Below are 21,930 nucleotides of genomic sequence, written 5' to 3'. Positions count from 1 at the left end.
CCCCATCTGGCCACGTTCTCTAGGGCAGCTCTCGGAGGTTCTGCGGTGAGGTTAAAGGGATAGTGTTTAGGCGATTCCGTACAGAAGGCCTGATTGGCATATAAGCTCCTTTACCGTATGAATTTCTCAGAGGGAAATTAGTTCAAAAATTAAATTTCCTGGGGTGCCTGGGTGGCTCAGTCGGGTAAGTGTCCAACTTTTGGTTTTGGCTCACGTCATTATCTCACAGTTCATGAGTTTGAGCCCCCATCGGGCCCTGCTCTGATGGTGCAGAGCCTGCTTGGGATTCTGTCTCTCTCCTTCTCTCTCTGCCCCTCCCGTACTTGTGCTGTTTCACCCACAAAATAACATAAAACTTTAAAAAAACTTTAAAAAAAAGAAATTTCCTTGCAAGTTGAGGTCCAAAGAAGTTAAACTCCAAAATCAAAATTTGTCGTTATGAATTAGAATTCAAAGTCCAGAATTCTTAAGTTCAAGTCCAAAAAAAAAGTTCCTTTCTGTGTCTTACCCAGCTGACTTAGCCAATGTTGCCCCTGCCTGGGTGGGTCTGGGCTCCCTCCAGCAGCTCCAGCTTGGGGTCCTTCCTCGCGGCCCAGCTTGGGGTCCTCGTGGCCCAGCTTGGGGTCCTTCCTTGTGGCCCAGCTTGGGGTCCTCGCAGTCTAGCACCTAGCCTCTCTTGAGCCTCACTTAGGATGTTTTTTTCTGTTGTTGAGATAGAACATGTGTGTAACAAAGTGTTCAGTTGCACCAGCCTTTGAAAATTAATAGGTTTTATTTTTTAGAGAAGTTTTAGTTTTATGGAGGAACTGAGCTGGTCGTCCAGAGTTCCCAAATACCCGCTGCTCCCAGAGTCTCCCCAGTTAGCAGCCTTTCGTATCAGGTGTGGACGTTTGTCACAGTCGATGGACGAGTGTTGACGCTTTGTTGTTAACTGAAGCTCAGAGTTCGCACGAAGGCTTGCTCCTGGTGGTGTACGTTCTGCGGGTTTTGACAAACACCGAACATCTAGATCCCCGTACAGTATCGTGCAGAATAACTTCACCCCTCACATATGCCCCGTGCTCCACGTCTTCAACCCTCCCTCTCCCCGCCCCCCTCCCCCCTCCCCACCACTGATCTTTCTCCTGTCCCCACGGTCTCCCGTTTCCAGGGTGTCATATGCTTGGAATTGTATAGGACGTAGCCTTCTCGGACTGGCTTCTTTCACTTAGTAGTATGCATTTAAGATTCCTCCATCACTTCTTGGGGCTCGGTAGCTCATTTCTTTTTAGCGCTGCGTCCCGTTCCATCGTCTGGAGGGACCACCGTGTATTTCTCCGTTCCCCTACTGAAGGGCATGTTGACGGCTTCCAGTTTTTGCCTTTACGAATAAAGCAGTTATAGACATCTTCGCTCAGATTCTGTGTGGACATAAATTTTCAGCGCTCTTGGGTGACACCTGGGAGCACATTTGCTGGGTCGCAAGGTAAGGGTATGTTTGCTGTTGAAGGACTGTCTTTCCGAGTGGCTGCACCGTGTTGCGTCCCCGCCAGCCACGAGCGCGGGCCTGCTCCACGCCCTCTCGGCATTGGCGTTGTCGGTGTTGTGGGTTTTAGCCGTTCTCACACGTACACGGTGGTATCTCGCTGCCGGTTGGCTTGCGTTTCCCGGATGGCGTGCGATGGGGAGCCTGTCCGCAAAGAGTGACTTGCCACGTGCCCGTCTCTCTGGGGAGCTGTCTGCCCGTTCCTTTTGCGTATTTGTAGACTAGGTTTTCTTACTGTTGTGTTTTAAGAGTTCCTTGTTTATTTTGCACAAAAGACCGTCATCAGATGTGTGTTTTGCGGATGTTTTCTCTGCGCCTGCGGCTCCCCTTGTTCGTGGTCTCACCAGTGTCTTTGGGAAGGCAGACGTTTTTGATTTGAATGGAGTCCGGTTTATCAGTTATTTCTGTCATGGGTGCCTTGTGTCTTTGGTATTAGAGCGAAAAACCTGTCACCACACCCAAGGTCACCTGGATTTGTGTCCCCTGTCTTCCTGGGTAGCAGAGTTTTGTGTTTCAAGTTTAGGTCTGTGATCCGTTTTGAGTTAATGTTTATAAACGTTGTAGTGTTCACAAAGTGAACACCGCTGTGTGACCACGAGCCCAGCCACCCCGATAGGACTGCAGACTGGTACCTGGGCCTCCCCCGCCCCCCATCCTTGGCTTCTCCAGGGGTGAGCGCCTCTCAGAGTCTGTCACTGTAGACCAGCGCACCTGTGCTTTTGGACTGGAGCCGGATCATGTTGTGCGTGCCCTTCTGAGTCTCACTTCTGCTGGACGTGTCCGCGAGGTCCATCCAGGTTGCCGCGTGGAGCGGTGGTTCGGCCTTTATCTTGGCTGTATGGAAATTCTTCCTCTGAGTATTCCACACCATTTATCCATTCGGTTGCCCACAGACATGTGACTCGTTTCCGGCTTTTGCGCCTTCTTTGGGTGCATATGTATGCGCGTGCACTGGTGTTGGGTGTGCACCCACGAGTGAAACTGCTCTAGGGCACACGTGGTCATCTTTAGTTGATTTGCCAAGCAGTTTTCCCCAATGCCCATCCATTAGAGTAGATTTGATCCCGCGGGAGACGTGGCAGCCTCCCGGACAGAAGTTTCCAGAACCCACGGCCCTGGACCTGGTGGCTGCCTCTGCCCCAGGCTCCCGTTTCTCAGTGTTCTGGCTCGTGAGGAGAATTGTGTTTTGTTGCCTCCTTTCCTCAGGACAGAGCTCCCTTGCCAACTGCTGTCCCTGTTCTTTTCAGAAGGGCTCAGCCATTTGTGGTCCTATCCTCCGGCACACATGCGACGCCTTCTTCCCCTTATTTCCTTTGCTTTCTGGCCTGGAGTTGGGTGTCTCTAACACGTTCCTCCCAATGTCTAGGCCAGTGGGACCTTTCTTAGCACGGGAGCTGGAGCTCTGGGTCAGCTGGGAGCCCCCTGGTCTGGAGAACTCTCGTGCTGGCGTTGGCCAGCCCCGCTCTGGGCCCATTGGGTGCTGCCTCTTCCTTGGTGGCTCTCCTGTGTCCTGTGCCTTCTCTGCATACAATCTCACGTCCCCACCTACCAAAACCGTGTCTGTGTACTGTGACACGCTTGCATTCGCTGTTCATCTGTTTCCCTTGATCATTTGAAAGCCAGTATCAGGGGAGGTGACACTTCACCTCTAAACACAGTGTCAGGCTTTACTGAGAAATGGCTCCACCGTTGTCCTGGAATGGACAGGAGTCTCACTGCCCCATCCCCGTTTTCCCTCATAATGTTTGTTGTGGCTGCTTTTTCTCTGTGACACGCAGTCTGGGACCTGTGTGGTATTGGGGGTTACCTCCTTAATGTCCTTTCCTCTGGAATAGTCCCCTGCCTTCTCTTTCCAGCGACAGTGGCTGTTTGAAGGGCCCAGGTGAGTGGTCCTGGAGAACATCCCTCATTCTGCGTGCATGTGATGGTTTCCGCACACTGTTACTGACTCTGGTCCTCGGTAGGTCTTGCGCACAGAGGGTCAGGGCTTACGTGCTCCGTCAGGGTCTGGATGTGGCACCGACGTTCCACGTGCCTCATGTGACATTCCATCTGCAGTGTCAAGGTCAGGGCTCATGGTGAGGGTGCTGGTTTGGTCCCTTGGGTGAGGCACCGCCCCATGTGCCTCTGAGGGAAGGGAGGTGGCTCCCCTTGGCACTCAGCACGGAGTTCTCAGGCCATTCTTGGGCTCCACGTGAGTACCCACCCAACAACTTTCACCCACTCTTCTAACATCCTTGGTGGAGCTTTGCCTGGGTCAAGTCTTTCACTGGAATTTTGTCGGGGCGCCTGGTGGCTCACTGAGTTAAGCGTCCCGACTCTTGGTTTCCACTCAGGTCATGATGTCATGGTTCGTGCGATCGAGCCCCAAATTGGGCTCCACGCTGACAGCATGGAGCCTGCTTGGGACTCTCTTTCTCTCTCCGCCTCTTCTCTGCTTGTGCATACTCGCTCAGTGTCTCTCAAAAATAAATAAATAAACTTGAGTTGGAATTTTGTAAGTGGTAGTTTTTCTGATTTTATCATTTGGTTTCCCTCCATTAACTGACATTCTTCTATTAACAAAAAATTTTTCCTTATCAACCAAGGGTGAACTACATATACATTCTCCAAAACAGAACAAAAGCTTGATACTTTCCCTTGAATTTCCAGTTTGCAGAGTAAGAAGTTGTAACAGCTACTCCAGTAGGGACAGTCCACAGTTGATATATGTCCTGTCCGTGTTCTTGTTTTGTTTTTAGAACATCACTCTGATATTTATTCAGTGTGTTAAATTCATCGTTACTACTTTTTTTGTTGTTTATTTTTGAGAGAGAGAGAGGCAGGATGTGAGTGGGGGAGGGGCAGAGAGAGAGAGGGAGACACAGAATCTGAAGCAGGCTCCAGGCTCTGAGCCGTCAGCACAGAGCCCAACATGGGGCTTGAACCCACAGACCCTCAGATCATGACCTGAGTCAAAGTTGGAGGCTTAACCACCTGAGCCACCCAGGCACCCCCAATCGTTACTACTTTCTGATGCTCAGGCTTCCCTATGTTTGGCCGGTGGGAGACCTCCCAGTGGGCCAGGAGCCCTGACGCAGCCTCGCTTTCTGGAACGGCCCCATGTCCTGGGCTCCCCATGTGCCTTCTCTGCCTCCGACCTGGACCAGCTGCTTCTCCTGTGTGGGGCACGCTTAGAGACCCAGGGCTGGGGTGCTTTTGATTCTGGGTCACATTGCTTCTAAGCCTTTCCCTGGGTAGAGCTGGAGAGTATATTGTAGCATGAGTTCACACTGGTATTCCTCATTGAGATTTAGTTTTTTCCTCAAAGGAATTTATTTGTATCTTTTTATACTGGGAATCGTGTTTCCTGATAATGTATTTACTTACTTTTCCTTACAGTTTCTATCATGTATTTTCAGAATTATATTGCTACTGGGGCACCTGGGTGGCTCAGTCAGTTGGGCGTCTGACTTCGGCTCAGGTCATGATCTCATGGTTCGTGAATTTGAGCTCTGCGTTGGGCTCTGTGCTGACAGCTAGGAGCGTGGAGCTGCTTCGGATTCTGTGTCTCCCTCTCTCTCTGCTTCTCTCTCTCTCTCTCTCTCTCTCTCTCTCTGCTTCTCTCTCTCTCTCTCAAAAAATAAATAATAAACGTTAAAAAAAAGAAGAATTACATTGCTACTGTTAATGCTAAGGGCACAGACACTGAGTGGAGGGCTCAGATTTCTGGCGTTCTCCCTTCCTGGGCCACGTCCCGCTGAGGACAGACCTGGAGACGATTCTGGGGAGCTGGTACCAATTTGATATTCAGTCAGATTCATTGGTTTCCATTTGTTTTTAATTTTATGTTGGAATATTTACATGGCTCAAAATATAAACCCCTTGTCCTCTCCAGACCATCCACACCCCACTCAGCCTCCTAGAGGTAACCAGCCTTTTAGTTTCCAGCTTCTCCTTCTGATGTTTTTGTTTGTTTTAAAAAGTAAGCAACGATATTTCTATTTCTCCTTGTTTCTTTGTTCAACAGGTAGCATAGCAAATAACACTCTTTCTCACTTGCTTTTTTCAGTTCACCTTATGCCCCGAACCTGACTCCACATGGTTTCCACGCCGCATCGAACTGCTCTGGGCACCTGCCCTGTGCTTCACTCGGCCTGGTCTCCTGCTGAGGGACACTCGGGCTGGTTCCAGGGCTTTGCCTTTCAGAGAAGGTGGCAGTTAGTTACCGGGGTCAACGTGTTCTCTGCGCCTGGCGCTGTGTGTTTAGGGTGCGTTGGCAAGCTGTCAGGTTACAGATGTGCCAGCACCCGCCCCCCACCGGGTTAGCCCCTCCCACTGGGTTACCTATGCTCCCTGCCCCCCCCCCCCCCCCCCCACCGGCTTAGCCCATGACCTTCCTGTGATTCACTGGCAGTGCCTGGGGCTGCCTCTTTCCTCAGGGCCTTGCCCACAAAATGGGTTGTTTACCTTTGGGAGTTTTACAGTCTGATCACGTGAGATGGATCTTTGTGAAGTTTTAATTTGCATTTCTGTTATAACGAGTGAAGTGGAGTGTCTTTTAGATTTGTCCTTGTCTGCAAACTTCTATTCCTATCTTTTTCCATTTCTCTCCCTGAGTTTTTGTCCGTTCTGTCCTCTGTTTTGGGAACTCTGTTTATTAGGGGGATTAACTGTTGCCTGTGACGTCAGTTGCAGATACGTTCTCCTGCTTTGTCTTTACTTTGCTTCTGGTGGGTTTTCCAAAGTAAAGTTTTGTTTTCGTCCCGTCTAATGTGCCAGTCTTCTTTGTGTTGCTTCTGAGTTTTCCCGAGTCCTGGATACGAGGGCGTCCTCCTCGCCAGCTCGTAGAGAGAAGCACACGTTTTCTTGGAGGGTTTGTAGGTTTCGTATTTCACATGAGATTTCTGGTTTATTTGCGGTTTATTCTATTGTGTGATGGGAGATAGGGATCCAAGTTTATCTTTTTTCAAATGTCTCTCCTTTTGACCCGGTGCTGTTTATTAAAAAGGACATCTTTTTTTTTTTTTCAGGGACTTGAGGGCCACCCCTGTCACGTACCAACATTTTTTTATTAAGTGGGTTTATTTCTGGATTTTATATTTTGCTCCATTGGACCAGAGGTTGGCAAACTGACTTAAGGACCAGATAGTAAATATTTTAGACTTTCTGGGTTACATATGTTCCCTCTGGAATCTTCTTTTTTTTTCTTTTCTTTTCTTTTCTTTTTTTTAACAACTCTTTAAAAAGATGAAAGCCATTCTTAGCTCCCAGCTAGATCGGCCTGTGGGCTGTGGTTTGTCAGACTCTGCATCAGATTATCTGACCACGAAAGGCAGGCATGCTATTTGGTCAGAGGTGCTACCTGGCTGCGCTTTGTATTTATAGCAGCCCCGCCCCTCCCCGTCCCCCACCTCTCTGTACATTCTGGCTGGGCTGGTTTTCCAAATGAACTTGTTAGACCCTTTTTAGGGGTTCTGGGGAATCCATAGGTTAACATGAAGAGAACGGCCCTCATGGGGCAGGAGCAGACTTGCCTGGCACAGGGACATTTCCTCACTTGCTCATTTCTATTTACCTGTCTTTCCAAAGACTCAGAAGTGCACCTCATGGTGGGTTTTGCTGTTTATTTGTTTTCAAACCAACGAAATCTTACCTTTATCTTTATTACTTTTTGGGGGGGGGGCGGGTGTTCTTTACTGTTGTTTTTCTAATTTGAGTTATTTAACTCATTTATTTTAATTCTGTCTTTATGGATGCAGAGTATTCAGGGCTATGAATTTTCCTTTGGTTGCTGCATTATGTTTTGGTGATTCAGATAAGTAGAATTTTCATTCTTTTCTAGAAAATCTATTTCAATTTTGTTTCCCCTTTGACATTGAATTATTTAAAAGTTGTAAATTTGTTTGTAAAAGTTGTTTCCAATTTCTGGTTTGTTGCATTGTGATCAGAGAATATTATTTGTAATATTTTTACCTTATGGAGTATAGTTAGGTTTTCTTTGTGGCCTAACACATAATGAACTTTTATTAACGTCCCAAATACATTCAAAAGATGTATTCTGTTGTTGGGGAGCAGTGTCGTACATATATGCACACGTTCCACCTCAGGGATTAGCTGGTCTGGTCTTTCATATCCTTATTTATTGTGGACTTGACCTGCCTTGAAAACAAAGTGATTAGTTGTTCTCTACTATTATTATGTTTTTATCTGTTTCTCCTCGTGTCTCTAGATTTTTGCGTTGTCATTTGGTGCCTAGATATTCCTAGCTGCTGCATGTTCATTGGTGATTGTAGACTGTAGTCTTAGAACGTGCGTGTCATCTGTGGGAGTTGTGGATGCCTTCACGGAGCAAGGGTGTTTGTGAGTCAGGAAGGAGGGGCAGAGGCTGAGGACCGTCCAGCCAGAGGAGGAGCCTCCGCGAGACTTGGCCACGGGGGTGTGGCTGGACTGAGGCTCAGGAAGGAGCCCGGGGGTGGGGGTGGGGGGCTGGGGCTCGGTGTTTGTGAGGGCGGAGAGGGAGGTAAGCTTGGGAGCCTGAGTGGACCCTGGGGAGGTGCCACTGCCCCTGGGGTCTGTCTTGGTTCAGTAGATGGTCAGCAGCATCGCAGACTTCTGAGGGTGGTGGAGGTGGCACAGGGCTCCCTTTGTGGATGCTGTGGCAGTGATGTGGGATGGACCACAGGGAGCGGAGGCCTCGGGGGAGGCCGCCGAGGAGCCGGTCGGAGGAGCCGGTCGTTCGAGCCGGACAGAGTGAAGGGACCCAAGCCTGCGAGGGGCGGGGGGACTGGGCGGCTCCCGCATGAGAGCCCTGAGGCTGGGCCTAGACCAGGAGGGCCCCCACAGCCCCACAGGCCTCCTCCAAGTGCTCAGCACACCATCAGCTCTGGGCTCAGTGTGTTGTCCTGAGACCGTGAGCTCCATCAGGCTGGGACCCGTTCATCCTCTTCTCCCATGTGATCCCCACGCGGTGTTTGGTGCGTGGTGGGGGGGCCCCAGTTATTATGTTGCATCAAGAAGACCGGGCAGCTGATAGGAGGTAGCGATGGGGAGGGGGAAGGAGCCAGCCTCGCAGGCTGGGAAGGAGCGTCGAGGGTCCAGCGGGGACATTGGCGAGCAAGTAGAACCCGGGTGGAGAGTCTGAGCCTGGGGGACCCTGGGGTGGAGCATGGAGCCCCCAGGGCCAGGTGTCTGTGGGTGTCGTTTGGGAAGTTGGCCCGCAGGGTTCAGATCTATTCTGCCTCTTTGAGTCGGAAGCCGGACCGGCGTGGAAGCCGGTGCCCGAGCTGTTCCTTCTCCGCAGCGCAGGTGCACCTGGCGGGTGGAGCTGTGGCATCGGTGCCTTGAGCTGGGGCTGGGCTGGTCACAGGTCTTTGTTCCAGTGTCCACCATGCCTCTGAGCCACCCACTATGGAGGGGTGTCCAGAGAGCACCGGATGTCTCAGCTGGCTGGTGGCACTGGGGCAGGGGTGGTGGGTGTCCTTGGCCTCCATTCAGCCTGTGACTCCGTCTGGTCACTGGAGATGTGATGCTCGGGACTGGCCTGCATGGTGTCACGGCCGGCCCTCCCTGAGCCTTTGTCCTGACTCCTAACTGCTCCCCCGCTCCAGGAGGTGCCCCTGTGACCTCCCTCGCTGTGGCCGGTGCCAGGCCGGTGGCAGCTGGTCCCGGCTCTGTATCCCTTGGGCCCGTGCGAGGCCCTCCGCCCCCAACCGCTCTCAGCCCCCAGTGCTGTGTCCTGTCCCGACCGGCTTCCCTCCTTCCACAGGGAGCACTGTCCTGGTCCTGAGAGCAGACGGGGCGTTACTGTGTGGGCCCCCCTGGGGTGGGGAGAGGACCCTGGAACCCGTTCCCCCTGCTGAGTAAACACGTGGCCCTTCCTCCCGAGACTTAGTACTGGGCTCACCAGGGGCTCCGTGAGCGTGTTCCCCGGCGCTACAGCTCGCTGTCTCTGCCGACGTAGAACGGATGGTGTTGCCGCTTCGAGAGGCTGAAGGCCTGGGCTGCCGTCTGCTCCCTTGTCAGTAATAAGCCTGGCGGCCGGGACAGCCCCGAGGAGGCCCTGTGCTGGGGCGGAGGCTGGGCCTCACGAGCCCCGCGTGCTCAGCTTGACCTCAGCGCGAGCTCCCACGGCTGTCTGCCGGCCCCGCTCTGACAGCAGATGCAGACCACAGACTGCGATGCTCCTTAAACTCTGCACACGGAATCACGGCCTCCCCCGGCAGCCCCACCGGGACGCCTGTCCCCGTTCGGGAGGGACTGTTCCACGAGGGTTCGGTGAAAACCCTAAATCGTGTTTTGGGAGGAGTTCATTGTATGTATTGGGAAGAAATGCAGACTTCCGGACACGACTCTTTGTTTTGTAAATTTGGATATTTTATGACGTTTTTGATTAATGTGTTTATTAAACTGTAGTTATGACGGAAGCAGAAATTAGTGATCGTGACCAGAGCAGAAATCTCTTCAAAGTGTGAAGATGAAAGATGGCTCTAATTACCTGTGGACTCATTTGGGGCCTCTTTGCACAGGCTCTCCTGGCTTTCAGCTCAAGTTCCTGGCGGAGCCTGGATTCCTGAGGCCCGGAGAGCAGAGTCGGTTCAGCCACTACCTGGCCGCGCAGGCCCTCCAGGTGGACGTCTGGGATGGAGACTCTCTGCTCCTCGTTGGATCTGCAGCCGTCCCGATGAAGGTGGCTGCGCTCTGCAGGCCGAGCCCGGCCTGGGTGGGGTGGCCCTTCTGGGAGGCTCCGCCCGCTCGGTGGTCATCATCCGGTGCGGGACCGGGGTCTGACTTCTTTGTTCACAAATCCTGTCCCGCCCCAAGGAGAAGGTTTTCACGGGGTCTCAGCTGTGCAACACCAGGTTCTATTTTCTCAGCCATCGGTCCGCTCCCCCCAAAACTGACCCCTGGTGAGGTCCCCTCCCGCCCCCTCGACGTGAGGATGCGCCTTCCCCGGGGGCAGCGGCCTGGCCTGCGGGAGTCCCCCCTTCAGCCCGGAGGTAGGAGCTGGGGCACCAAGTGGAGTGTGCCAAGATCACCTGGTGCCTGCTCTCGGTTACTCGAGCCGTGCTTTCCTCACTGTAATGGAACCTGATTCTGTCTCTAAGCTTTCCCTCCTCCTCGTATACTAAGACCTGTGTCCGTGGGTGAATTTAAGGCTCTTCCCCAGAGTTGCCCCCAGAGGGTCAGCGTAGTTGCACTGTGCTCCTGGGCCAGGGACTGAGGACACGACGTCCCAGCGGTGGCACGGAGGTGCGAGAGGACACGGCTCCACAGCTGCAGCCCCCCCGGCTCTGAGAGTCACCCACTAGCTGACCTCCTTCCAGATTCAGCCTCGGGGGCCCTCGGTCCCCCCCCCCCACCCCCCGCTGTGAGCCCTGCCCCTGCAGCAGCCCAGTCACTCCTTGCTGCTGGGTGGCCCTCACTGCGACGAGCTCACGGCTGCCATCCCGTGGTGCCCCTGGCTATGCGCGTGGCTCCCCTGACGCCACGCTCCCCCTCCTCCTCCTAAGGGCTGACGGGGCTGCGTCCCCCCTCCACCCGCCTCGGTGTCCATCTCTGCCCCCAGGGGAACAGGGTCGCCCGCAGCGCTCACTCGCAGGTGTCAGCTCATGTTCTCGGTCCTCACTCGGTCTTCACTCCGGTCCCTTGGGGCTTCCTGGGTCATTGTCCGGTGCGGCCCCAAGGGGATCATCGTGGCCACTATGTGTTTCCCACACTGGCTGGTGATGTCCTGGAGGGTGGGCTTGGGACGGTTACCCCATCTCCAGCACGGTCGTGACCCACAGTAGGCATGGAGCTGTGTGGCTGAGAATGAGCAAACGGAGGGAGCAATGGGGGAAGGGGGGAGGAGGGATGAGGAATGAGGATGGGAGGAGGGGTGAGGAAGTAGGGGGAGGAGGGAAGAGGGGTGAGGGGATGGATGGGGGAGGAAGGGAGTGGGAGGAGGGGAGGAGGAGGAGGGAGTGAGGGAGGAGGGAAGAGGGGTGGGGGAATGGATGGGGGAGGAAGGGAGTGGAGGAAGGGAGGAGGGAATGGGAGGAGGGGAGTGGGAGGAGGGGAGGAGGAAGACGGAGTGAGGGAGGAGGGAAGAGGGGTGGGGGAATGGATGGAGGGAGCAGGGAGTGGAGGAAAGGAGGAGGAAATGGGAGGAGGGGAGGAGGAAGATAGAGTGAGGGAAGAGGGAAGGGGGTGGTGGAATGGATGGAGGGAGGAGGGAGTGGAGGAAGGGAGGAGGGAATGGGAGGAGGGGAGTGGACGGAGGGGAGGAGGAAGACGGAGTGAGGGGGGAGGGAAGAGGGGTGGGGGAATGGATGGAGGGAGGAGGGAGTAGAGGCAGGGAGGAGGGAATGGGAGGAGGGGAGTGGACGGAGGGGAGGAGGAAGACGGAGTGAGGGGGGAGGGAAGAAGGCTGGAGAATGGATGGAGAGAGGAGGGGTGAGGGAGTGGGGGAAGAGGGAGAATGGAGTGGGGGGAGGACGGAGCAGGGGGTAGAGGGATAAGGGAAGGGAGGAGGGATGAGGAGTTGGGGGAGGAGGGAGGAAAGGAGGAGGCTTGAGGGAAGGAGGGAGTAGGGGAGGAGGAAGGGGCGGAGGGAGGAGGGAGGAGGAATGGAGGGAGGAGGGAATGGTGAGAGGAGAGATGAATGCAGGGAAGAGGGAGGGGTGAGGGAATGGGGAAGGAGGAAGGAGGGAGTGGACGAATGTGGGGAGGAATACTCATGGCGGTACTGGGGCCGCGCTGGAGGGGCAGAGAGGAGCCCCTGTGGATTTGGGCCCCACTGTGGCTCCTACCTCATCCCCAGCTGAGCCCTGTGTCCCTGGGTGCCGTCACCTGGAGAGGAAGTTATTTTCTCTTGTCCTCTAGGAATAGCCTCTTAAACAAACGCTGTTGTGATTATTGACACTTACTTGGATAAATTCAGGTTAAATTTTACTTTTTAAAAATAAAGTCTTTAAAAGTTGTGAGATGGGAAATGTGGCCGAGAGGAGAGAATCCCCTGGATTCTGAGATGCTGAGCTAGTTAGGAGCCGGGCCTGCGGGAGGGGTGCTCTGCAAGGCGTGGGCGTGGCTGCCCTCACCTGCTGCTGGTGTGGGGCGGGGACTGTCCCTTCGAGCCAGCGAGCGAGCGACAGTGCAGGCAGCATCTTCAGTTCCTGAGAATACGACCATGTAGTTAGGGTGATGGTGACAGTGGCTCCCGTGCTTCACTGACTGTGTCCCCACCTGGCCCTGAGCTCACGCTGCGTTATCCTCATGTCCGGCTGAGAAACCGAGGCCCCAGGTCACACCGACGAGAGCAGCGCCAGGCTTTTCACGCAGTTCTGACTCGGAACTCGTGCTCCTTGCTCTTACGCTCGGCTGTCCACAGATGAGAACTTGCCAGAAGCATGCTTCTGAGTCAGAGGTGTGCATGTGCGAAAGCCTCGGCCTGCAGAGCCAGCCGGGCGTGCCGCCCGGGAGCCTGGTGGGGCCGCTCCTCCTGGATGAGGACGAGGGCGCCTGCTGGTCCCATACACCCACCTTTAAGGGTGTTAGCTTAAAGACTGTCTTTCCAATCTCAGAGTGAGAAGTGATAGCTCTTGTTTTTTGTTTTGTTTTGCTTTGGGTTTTTGGCACTTCTGCTTCCCGGTGTGGCAGGGTGTGGTTCCTGCAACGGAGATCGGTTGGCCGCTCTCCAGGGGGGTCCTGGCTGTGAACATGTGTGTGGTTATGTGGGGGCTCTGTGGACCCGTGCTGCTAAACAGGCAGGGTCTGAAGCACCTGGAAGCCGCCAGACCCACTAAGGAGGGGTCATTTTGGACACCTCTGCTCCCAGAGCCGGTCACGCCTGGTGCCGTAGACGCAGAAGAATTCCAAAAGCCGGGACCTTCGTCTGGTCCCACGCGCCTGTTTGTGTGTGAGAAGCACTAGTTGAGAGGGCAGGTGACTTTACCACGGCCTCCGAGGCCCAGCTGGGCCTGGGGGTGGCTGTGGTCCCACCATCCCCCTGAGGGCCTCACTGGTGCTTGGGCTCAGGCAGAGCACCGAGGGGTGAGCTGGGTTGGCAGAGGGAACCGGGTCAGGAAGGTCCTGGTGCTGGGTCTCACCAGCCCGGTCCTGGTGTGGACCCTCACAGTCGGGCCTCAGCCACCCTGTGACCCCGCTCCCACCTGCCACCTGTCTCCCAGCCACGCTGAAGCGCGATGTTCCCAGCCCCGGCTGTGTGTGGGGGTCTGTACTCTGCGTTCTGGGCCTGCTGTGCCTCCAGCCTTCCCCGCCTGGTTTACACCTCCTTCCTGAAGCTCTCGCCGGGGACGGGGTCCACTCTGTGTCCCCAGCCTTGTTCCGTTGCTCATTTTCCATCGTTCTTCCCACAGAAGGGGGGGCTCCAGGAGGGTGGCTGCCGGGCCTGTTTGTGAATCCGTGGCGTTTACTTGGTAAATCGGGTGCACTTTATTAAAGAATTTGCGGGAAAACCCGAGAGGACTTAGGTTTTCAGCAGGTGAGCTCTGCCTTGGCCGCCCTCTGACTGCCGCTTTCTCTGCAGCATCTCCTTCGCCAGGGGCGGCCGGCCGTGCAGGTCTCGCACGAGCTCGAGGTCGTGGCGACCGAATATGAACAGGACGTGGTGGTGAGTGGGGACGTGACCAGGCTTGGCAGCATCCAGCCCATCGGCGTCTACGCGGTGGTGAAGGGCTGGCTACACCTGACCCTGGCCAACATAGGTAAGAGGCCCCGTAGCTTTGCCTGGCCTTGTGCCGTCTCCCGGGTGGACGCTCATTTTCCCAGCTGGCGCATGAGCTCCCTCGTGGCCGTATCGTGGGCATCACGTAATCAGTAGGAAGTGAGAAAATCTCTCATGTCTGACCACTGAGTCTGCCCTCAACCCCTGGGCATTTGTCCTTGACTACTCACTGAGCATCTGACCATGAGCCTCTGTCCTTGACTGTGCATATCTGTCCTTGACCATGAGCCTCTGTCCTTGACCGTGAGCCTCTGTCCTTGACCGTGAGCCTCTGTCCGTGACCGTGAGTATCTGTCCTTGACCACTGAGCACCTGTCCTTGACCATGAGCATCTGTCCTTGACGACTGACCATCTATCCTTGACCACTGGACATCTGTCCCTGACCACTGGACATCTGTCCCTGACCATGAGCATCTGTCCTTGACCACCGGGCATCTACCCTTGACCATGATCATCTGTTCCTGACCACTGGACTTCTGTCCTTGACCACTGGGCACCTGTCCCTGACCACTGGACACCTGACCTTGACCACTGGGAACATGTCCTTGATTACTGGGCATCTGTCCTTGACCCCTGAGCCTGTCCTCGACCACTAGGTCTGCTCTTGACCCCCGAGCCTGTCCTGGCACCAGTTGTTTGGTGTTCCTGATTTCTTTTTTTTTAAACCTATTTTTTTAAACGTTTATTTTTAAGAGAGAGCACGTGCGCGCATATGTGAGCGGGGGAGGGGCAGAGAGAGGGGGACAGAGGTTCCAAAGTGGGCTCTGTGCTGACAGCAGAGAGCCTGACACGGGGCTCAGACTCCTGAGCCGTGAGATCGTGACCTGAGCTGGAGTCAGACGCTCAACCGACTGAGCCCCCAGGCACCCCTGGTGTTCCCGATTTCTGATCATCTCAGCCTTGGCCACGTTTTGTTTCTTGGTGCTGTCTACGGGGCATCCCTGTCACAGAGATGAAATGCCTGGTTTCAGGAGAGATTTTCATCTAGAGCATCAGCCCGTAGAATTAGCTCATCACGAGAGAGGCAAGAAGTGTTCCTCGACCTCCATGCAGCTTGGGGATGAAGGAACAGAGAAACACACTTCTTTAGAGCCTAGCTCCCCAACCTTCTTCTGATGGTGTCCCGAGGGTTGCTCCCCAGAGACCCTGAGCGCAGCCCGGATTCTCCTCCGTCCTCGTGTGGGTAGCAGGGCGCTGGGCTGTGCTGGGCGGGGCTACGGTGGTCCCGCCTGGACGTTCTGGAGGCTCCACCGAGGCCCGATGGACAGGACGTTGGGCCGGGCACGCCTACCTGTGCCCCCCGCAGGGAAGAGGGCCGGAGTGAGGCCTGTGGGGCCAGAGGGCAAGCCCACGCAGTCTCCCTTGAGGGGCCTGTGGAAGGATTGGGGTTTTTTGGGGTGAAATGGCGAGCAGGATGGAAGCAAGCCATTTGAGGTTTCTGGAGCCGTGTCTATCTAGATGAGACTCAAACCTCTCTCGTTTTATTGGGGAATTTTCCATTCCTCAAAGCCCAGCCCGACTTTAAAGCCTGGAGCCCCATGGGCCCCATCCGGCCGTGCGGGCGCTGCAGAGGCGGGCGGGCTGGGGCGGCCGCAGCAGGAGGAGGGCACAGCTCATTAAGTCAGGTTGGAGGTTTCTGCCTGCTTGTTTACAAATGTAGGATCCGAGGCAGCCTTGAAAACAGACAATATGGAAACAGCAAAACTCAATTAGGTTCTGGAGAAATAAATGAGCCTCATGTGAGAAGCAGACATCATTCAGAAGCTCACACGAGCGAGGGAGCTGCGAGAGGCACTCTGTTTCTGAGATTGCGTTGGTTATTTTTATATTTATTCACCAGCCCACAAATGTGCAGTGACTCCGGGTTTTAAATCTTATCTTCAGAAGAAAGATTAGCTCCATTATATGTTATCTTAAATTGTCATTTCCATACTTTGCCTGCAAGAGAGCGATAGCGCCTGAGGGGAGAGAGCTGGAGACGCTGCCGCGAGGCCGGGGCGAGGACGCAGAGGGGGGCTGACAAAGGACAGATGCCGAGCAGCACACTTGTGTCCGTGTGGCCGCGCTGTGGTTGCCTGTGTAAATTTTGCATTTTTCGGATAAAACAAAGAAGTGTCGTAGCTTTTGTTTCTTTATAAAACCGATTGTTCCGTGCCGAGCTGCAGGCACAGGCCTGCAGCTCGAATGAGGGCCGTGTGAGCCTCCGGGGGACGGGAGCGGGGTCATTGCCGGTGTCACAGTGCCCGCTTGGCCTCTCCCAGATGGTGCTCCGTGGCTCTGCATTCCCAGTGCGTGGGGTGAAGCGCGAGGCCACGGGACGAGGGGCCCGTTCCGCGCCCAGGCCTCCCGTGAACCTTCCCGTGGTGGGGGTGGTGCTCCTGCCGGCGGCCTCTCGGCTCCGACGGGCTCCGTGATGGTCTCTGTGGCCTCGTTTGCCGTGTCTCTCGGTGATCGTGGGTCACGTAGGGATCGCGAGAGCCATGCTGTCCCGTCCCAGCGGTCCTGGCTGGTGTGGGTGTGGCTGTGGCTCATCGGAAGCTCAGTTATCACTTGTATCTGCAGCCCTTCCTGGGGGCACCCCGGGAGAGTGAGGGGCTGCCCCGATCCCCAGCCCCGTGGGTGGATCCCCGGGTTGTCAGGGCCGAAGGAGGACCAGGTGGTGTGCGCTTTGACAGAGAGCCTGGACTTGGGGCCGGACAGCGGTGACATGCTCTGCGGCCACCGCGTCAGGAGCCCTGCCCACCTGGAGGCCGTTTCTGCTCCCACAGCAAACATGTGGGTCCGCAGCTTAACCCAGTCTCCCTGAAGGGAAAGAAAACCCGCAGCAGTTTGAGATCGCAGACCGTGCCCGGAGGAGGCCTGTGTCTTCGCTGCGTCCGGGCCTTGAGGAAGCACGTGTACGTTCAGCTTATAAACGGTGGAGCTCAGGGAAGGCCCTTGTCCGTCTGGAGGTGATCACGTGGTCCTGCTGGTCCCGCCCGCACACTCTGGTGACCGCACGCTCTGGTGACCGTCGTCCCTCCTCCTGAGAGGCGGGGCTCCAAGGACGCCGGCAGCCCCCGCGAGCTGTCTGCACCAGACCCTGCCCTGCGTGTGCTCCCCGGGTTTCCGTGCGTCCCTCCCAGTGGAGCTGTCACCAGTGTGCGCGTTTCAGCAAGACTGCGGTGAAGGCCGCCTGGCCTGTGCTTCAGGGAGGGTCACAGACGGTTCCCAGCTTCCCTCAGGAGTGGCGTGAATCCACTGCCAGGTGACTGACAGAGCGGGTCCTTGGGGTGGGGTGGGGAGCTTGCGAGACCCTCTGGCCCCACGCCGCCCTCCTCACCAGGAAGAAACCGCGCTGAGAGCCAGGAGCCCCAGCTGGCGGCAGGAACTGGGCACCTGTGGCTGGCTGGCACCAGGGCGTTGAGGGTCAGACTTGGGGCTTGTGCTCCTGGGAGCAGGAGCTTGGCCCTGCTTGACCAGGCTGTGTGTCCCTGCCCATCTGTCCCCCTAGGGGCCCCGGGGCTTCTTGGGGACACTGCTGGTTCTGCCTTGTGGGGGTGTTCGACCAGCACCGGCCATGGTGACCTGGCCTGGTGGTGAGAGATTCATGAACGGGTGGAGAGCAAGCGGGGGGCCCGTCTTGCCTCGACTTCTGTTCTTCTTGGACTTGAGGGGACAAAGCAGCCCTGAGGCGTCAGCAGCCGCTGATCCCAGCAAAGGGATGTTGACACCAGGTTCTGTTCTTGGGGACAAGCATCACGAGCCTGTGACACTGGGGTAAACAGACCCCCGGGAGATGAGAGGAGTATGTTTGGCAGGAGACTCACAGCTTCTGTCACAGAGGGTGGGCGGTGGGTGGACCCCTGTGGGCAAGTTCTCAGCTTTCCAGCAGAGCAGAGATGGAGAACATTCGGGGCTCCAGAAGCGCGTTCTCAGGACACAGGGCCGGCACGAGTGGGATTGTCACCTTAGCGGCCGCCTTAGTGGCCGGACGAGTGAGGGGCCTGCTGCAGAGGAGGCAGTCCTGCTGTCCGGCGTGTCACAGTGACTTGGCGTGCACCCGGCAGGCGGCACCTGGGCTCTGGGACTGCTCTCTGCCTGCTGTGGGCAGGTGGCTTGACCCCTCGCTCCCCAGGCCTGAAGTGAGGTGCTGTGTCACAGGAGGCTCCGCCCCTGCCCCAGGCGGTGGTCTCCCTGATGGGGCGTGGGAGGCCGCGGACGCGTCACTCATGCCTGCCGGGGCTGCTTGTGGAGCTGTGAGCACCTGTGGGCAGTAGGGCGGGTGACCAGGAGCGGTTCCTGTCGCAGGAAGGCTGGGGGGAAGGCCAGTCTGGTTTGGGATGCTCAGAAGACGCTCAAGACGACTGAAGAATTTGCAAACGAGAAGGACGAAAGTCCCCAGAGGGGAGGACTCTGCTTACCGTTTATCGCCGGCCTCTCAACCACCCCGAGTGAGTCACTCCTTGATTTGGCCAGAGCTGGTGATCTGTCATTTTTGAATCGAGCATTTTCCTCCACGCCCAGGTTAGAGCCTTTGTCCTCGCTGGCCTCCTGAGAGTGGTCTGCTGTCACACCCACATCTTTGGGGTCCCCGGCTGCGCTTGCAGGGTCCAGCTGCTAATCCCCGGGGTCTGCAGGGGCGGCTGCAGCGGTGGCCCCATTGGTGGCCGGCAGAGACCACGTGACCTGCCTTGAAGGACAGGCGTTTCCTCCCCAGCCTCAGCTCCGAACCCGTCGAGAAGGAGACCCTCTGTCAGGCAGCTGGAGATGAAAATGTCACTTTTGTCACCACTGCTGAGGACCTGCGCGCACCGTGGTCACGGGTGTGCTCGTGTGCCCGGCGCCGGGCTCGCCCTTGAGAGCGGCCGCCTCTGGCAGAACAGAGGCAGAGGAGGGCAGAGTGGAGCCGGGAAGCCACTCTGTCCTATCCTTCCCTGGGCAGAGTGGAGGCGGGGAGGGGGTACTCCCAGAGAGATCGCCAGGATGCCCCACACCTGCAGGTGTTACGCCCCGGCCAGTGGGATTCAGGGAAGCCAGCCGCACGAGTGTTTCGTTGGAAATCTGACGTCATCAGCTGTGCTCTGCCTCCTTGCGGTGGGAGTCGTGTCCAGGCACCAAAGCTCCGTCCTCCCTCCCGGGAGAGATGTTTCTGCAGGCAAACACTCCTTGTCCCTGGGCCTCGCAGACATCGGCCAATTAGCAGCCTGGGCAGCTGTGCGGTGCCCTATGCCTCTGGGCTCGTGCCCCATCCCTCTGAAGCTCATGCTTCTGTCTGAGGCTTCTTTATGGGAACAGCTCCAGAAGATTCTAGCTTGTGGAGGCTCTTTTACCTTCAGAGTGTTGTCAGAGTTTTGCGGACGTGCACAGAGGCCTTCCTTGAGCAGGGTGACATTGGAAAGGCTGGCGCCGGGGTGTGACAGCCATCCCACATCACGGGGCTGCTGGGAGATCACGACCTGAGTCTGAGCAGGCGCCCTGAGTAGCTGCAGCTTGAGCTCGCTGTGGGGAAGCAGATGCGTCTCGCCCACCAAGCAGATTCGGGACCCAGCGTGCCATTTTGGGGTGTTAGCAGGCTGGGGGTGCGGACAGGCCCTTTGCAAACCAGAACTTCCTGCAGGGAATATTGATGTGTCTCATCAGACTCCTTTTCAGTGTTAATACCTTATGCTGGGGTGTTTTTTTATTTTTTTTAATGAAATTTATTGTCAAATTGGTTTCCATATAACACCCGGTGTTCATCCCAGCAGGTGCCCTCCTCAATGCCCATCACCCACTTTCCCCTCTCCCCCACCCCCCATCTACCCTTAGTTTGTTCTCAGTCCTCAAGAGTCTCTTATGGTTTGGCTCCCTCCCTCTCTAACTTTTTTCCCCCTTCCCCTCCCCCATGGTCTTCTGTTAAGTTTCTCAGGATCCACATAGGAGTGAAAACATATGGTATCTGTTTTTCTCTGTATGACTTACTTCATTTAGGTCACATGTGTGAGCAGAGAGGAAGGGATTCCAGCACGTTGCCACCCTCCAGGTCACGGGTCATCTCGAATGACAGAACTGGCCACTTCGAGGGAGGCAGCCTGCTTAGGCGCGGGGCGCCGAGACGTGAGTGGGGAGTGGGTGGGGGCAGCTGGGTCACTTGCACGTGAGATTGGTGTGGGGGTGGGGTGGAGTGAGGGCTGTGTGTGTGCGTGCATGCGCGCAGGTGCACGTGTGGGCCCGGGTGGGGCTTTGCCGTCCCTCTGGATCTGGGGCAGCGCCGTGGCCGTCGTGTCCAGCTCAGTGCCTGCCTGAGTGGCCGGCAGGCCGCCCCAGCACCCAGCACGCTGGAGACCACACTCTGTGGAGGCTGTCTGCGCTGTTCTGTAGACAGATTCCAATCCTGCGAGTAGCATGTGTTTTTGGATAGCTGCCCATCTGCAGGGGAAGCGGAAACGAAGAAAAGGTCAGGATGCACGGAGACTGAGTTTTAAAAAGCAAATTTGAAAACCCCACATCGGGGAGAGGAATAAAGCATTATGGAGCCCGGGAGTAAGGCTGCACTTGCTGAGAATGTTGTTCACAGCAGGGAGCGTCCAGGGTTTTCCGTCCCCTTGGATAACCCGCAGGCCTGGAAGCAAAGTAGGTGTCAGTGGGACGAAAAGCGGGGTGCGCCCTCTGGGCAGTGTCCCTATGTTGTAGGCCACCGGGTGTGGATCCACAACTGCCCTGCGCTTCCCGTGTGGACGGTCCTCTGATGCTGTTGGCCTTGAACTTGTGCCCCAGGATGAAGCCCCCGCTCCTCGAGGCCTCTGGGACCCCACGAGCTCCCTGAAACTCCAGCCAAGACTTCGTGGGTGTTCGTACGCTCTCCTGGGAGAGGGGCCCCAGGGCTCCAGATGCTCAGAGGGGTCTGAGAGCTGTGATCCAGTCAGGCTGAGAGGCGTTCCAGGCTTCCTGGTTGTAGTGTTGAAGAAACCGAGGCAGAGGAGGTCTTGTGATGTGGCCCGTTGAGTGGGTAAGGGTGGTGAACTTGGGTGGGGATCCAGACTTCCCACTTAGGGGCTGGTATTTCTCCATCCCTGGCCGGTCCAAGAACAGGCTAGGAGTATTTGTGAAAGGCATGGCCTCGGGACCCAGCAGGTCAGGGGCTCTGCCAGACAGCACAGGCAGCTGTGACCGGTGAGGGTTTGTTGAGCGAATTGAGAGTCTCTGGAGTCATTGGTTCCCGACCCGGGGCCTGTTTGATCAAAGCCAGAGGATGGGGCGCTTCATCGGACAGCCTGTCTTCCCCCACCGGGCAAGGCTCAGGAAGTGGGACGTTGTGCAGAGTTTGAGGAAGTGCTTCTAGGCTCTCTGCAGTGCTGGAATCCCATTTCTGGTTTCTTCGGGACTGGGTGACGCAGTCTGACACGTGAGCCCGTGGATTAACCCCCAGCCTTGCTTGTCTCTTGCCCGTTTCCTCCCCTCGGGACTGTGGGCCTCAGGCCGCTCCAACCCTGCCCGGGTGGGGTCGCCCCCCGCACATGCCTGTACTGCAGATGTGAGAAACATTGTTTTGGGGTGGACATGTTACTAGTCTAAACCAACTCATGGCGTCTGCAAAGCAGCTAAACACCTTTAAAATAGACACTCACTTCCCGTGGGGTCTGCTGGTCCCAGGAGTCAGGGAGGGCCCAGTCCTAAGCTGGGTGCTCCTTCTCATCTGCCCACCTGCGCCAGCTGAGTGGTGGTCCGGGAACCTCG

General features: G+C 56.2%; 1 protein-coding gene across 6 annotated transcripts in view; it reads left to right on the top strand.

Moving 5' to 3' along the window:
- Positions 1–21,930, top strand: part of NPHP4 (nephrocystin 4) — a 111,824-nt gene that overhangs the window by 73,360 nt on the left and 16,534 nt on the right. For all 6 annotated transcript variants that reach the window (XM_027060605.2, XM_027060603.2, XM_027060606.2 and 3 more), the window contains 3 exons: positions 10,033–10,193; positions 14,034–14,211; positions 20,185–20,310. In XM_027060605.2, coding sequence (XP_026916406.1) covers positions 10,033–10,193; positions 14,034–14,211; positions 20,185–20,310 — 465 coding nt within the window. The remainder of the gene's footprint in view (positions 1–10,032; positions 10,194–14,033; positions 14,212–20,184; positions 20,311–21,930) is intronic.

This window comes from Acinonyx jubatus, chromosome C1 (genome assembly GCF_027475565.1).
Source record: "Acinonyx jubatus isolate Ajub_Pintada_27869175 chromosome C1, VMU_Ajub_asm_v1.0, whole genome shotgun sequence".
NCBI lineage: Eukaryota > Metazoa > Chordata > Mammalia > Carnivora > Felidae > Acinonyx > Acinonyx jubatus.
Note: the sequence above shows the minus strand (reverse complement) of the source record. Positions and strands in the feature narration are given on the sequence as shown.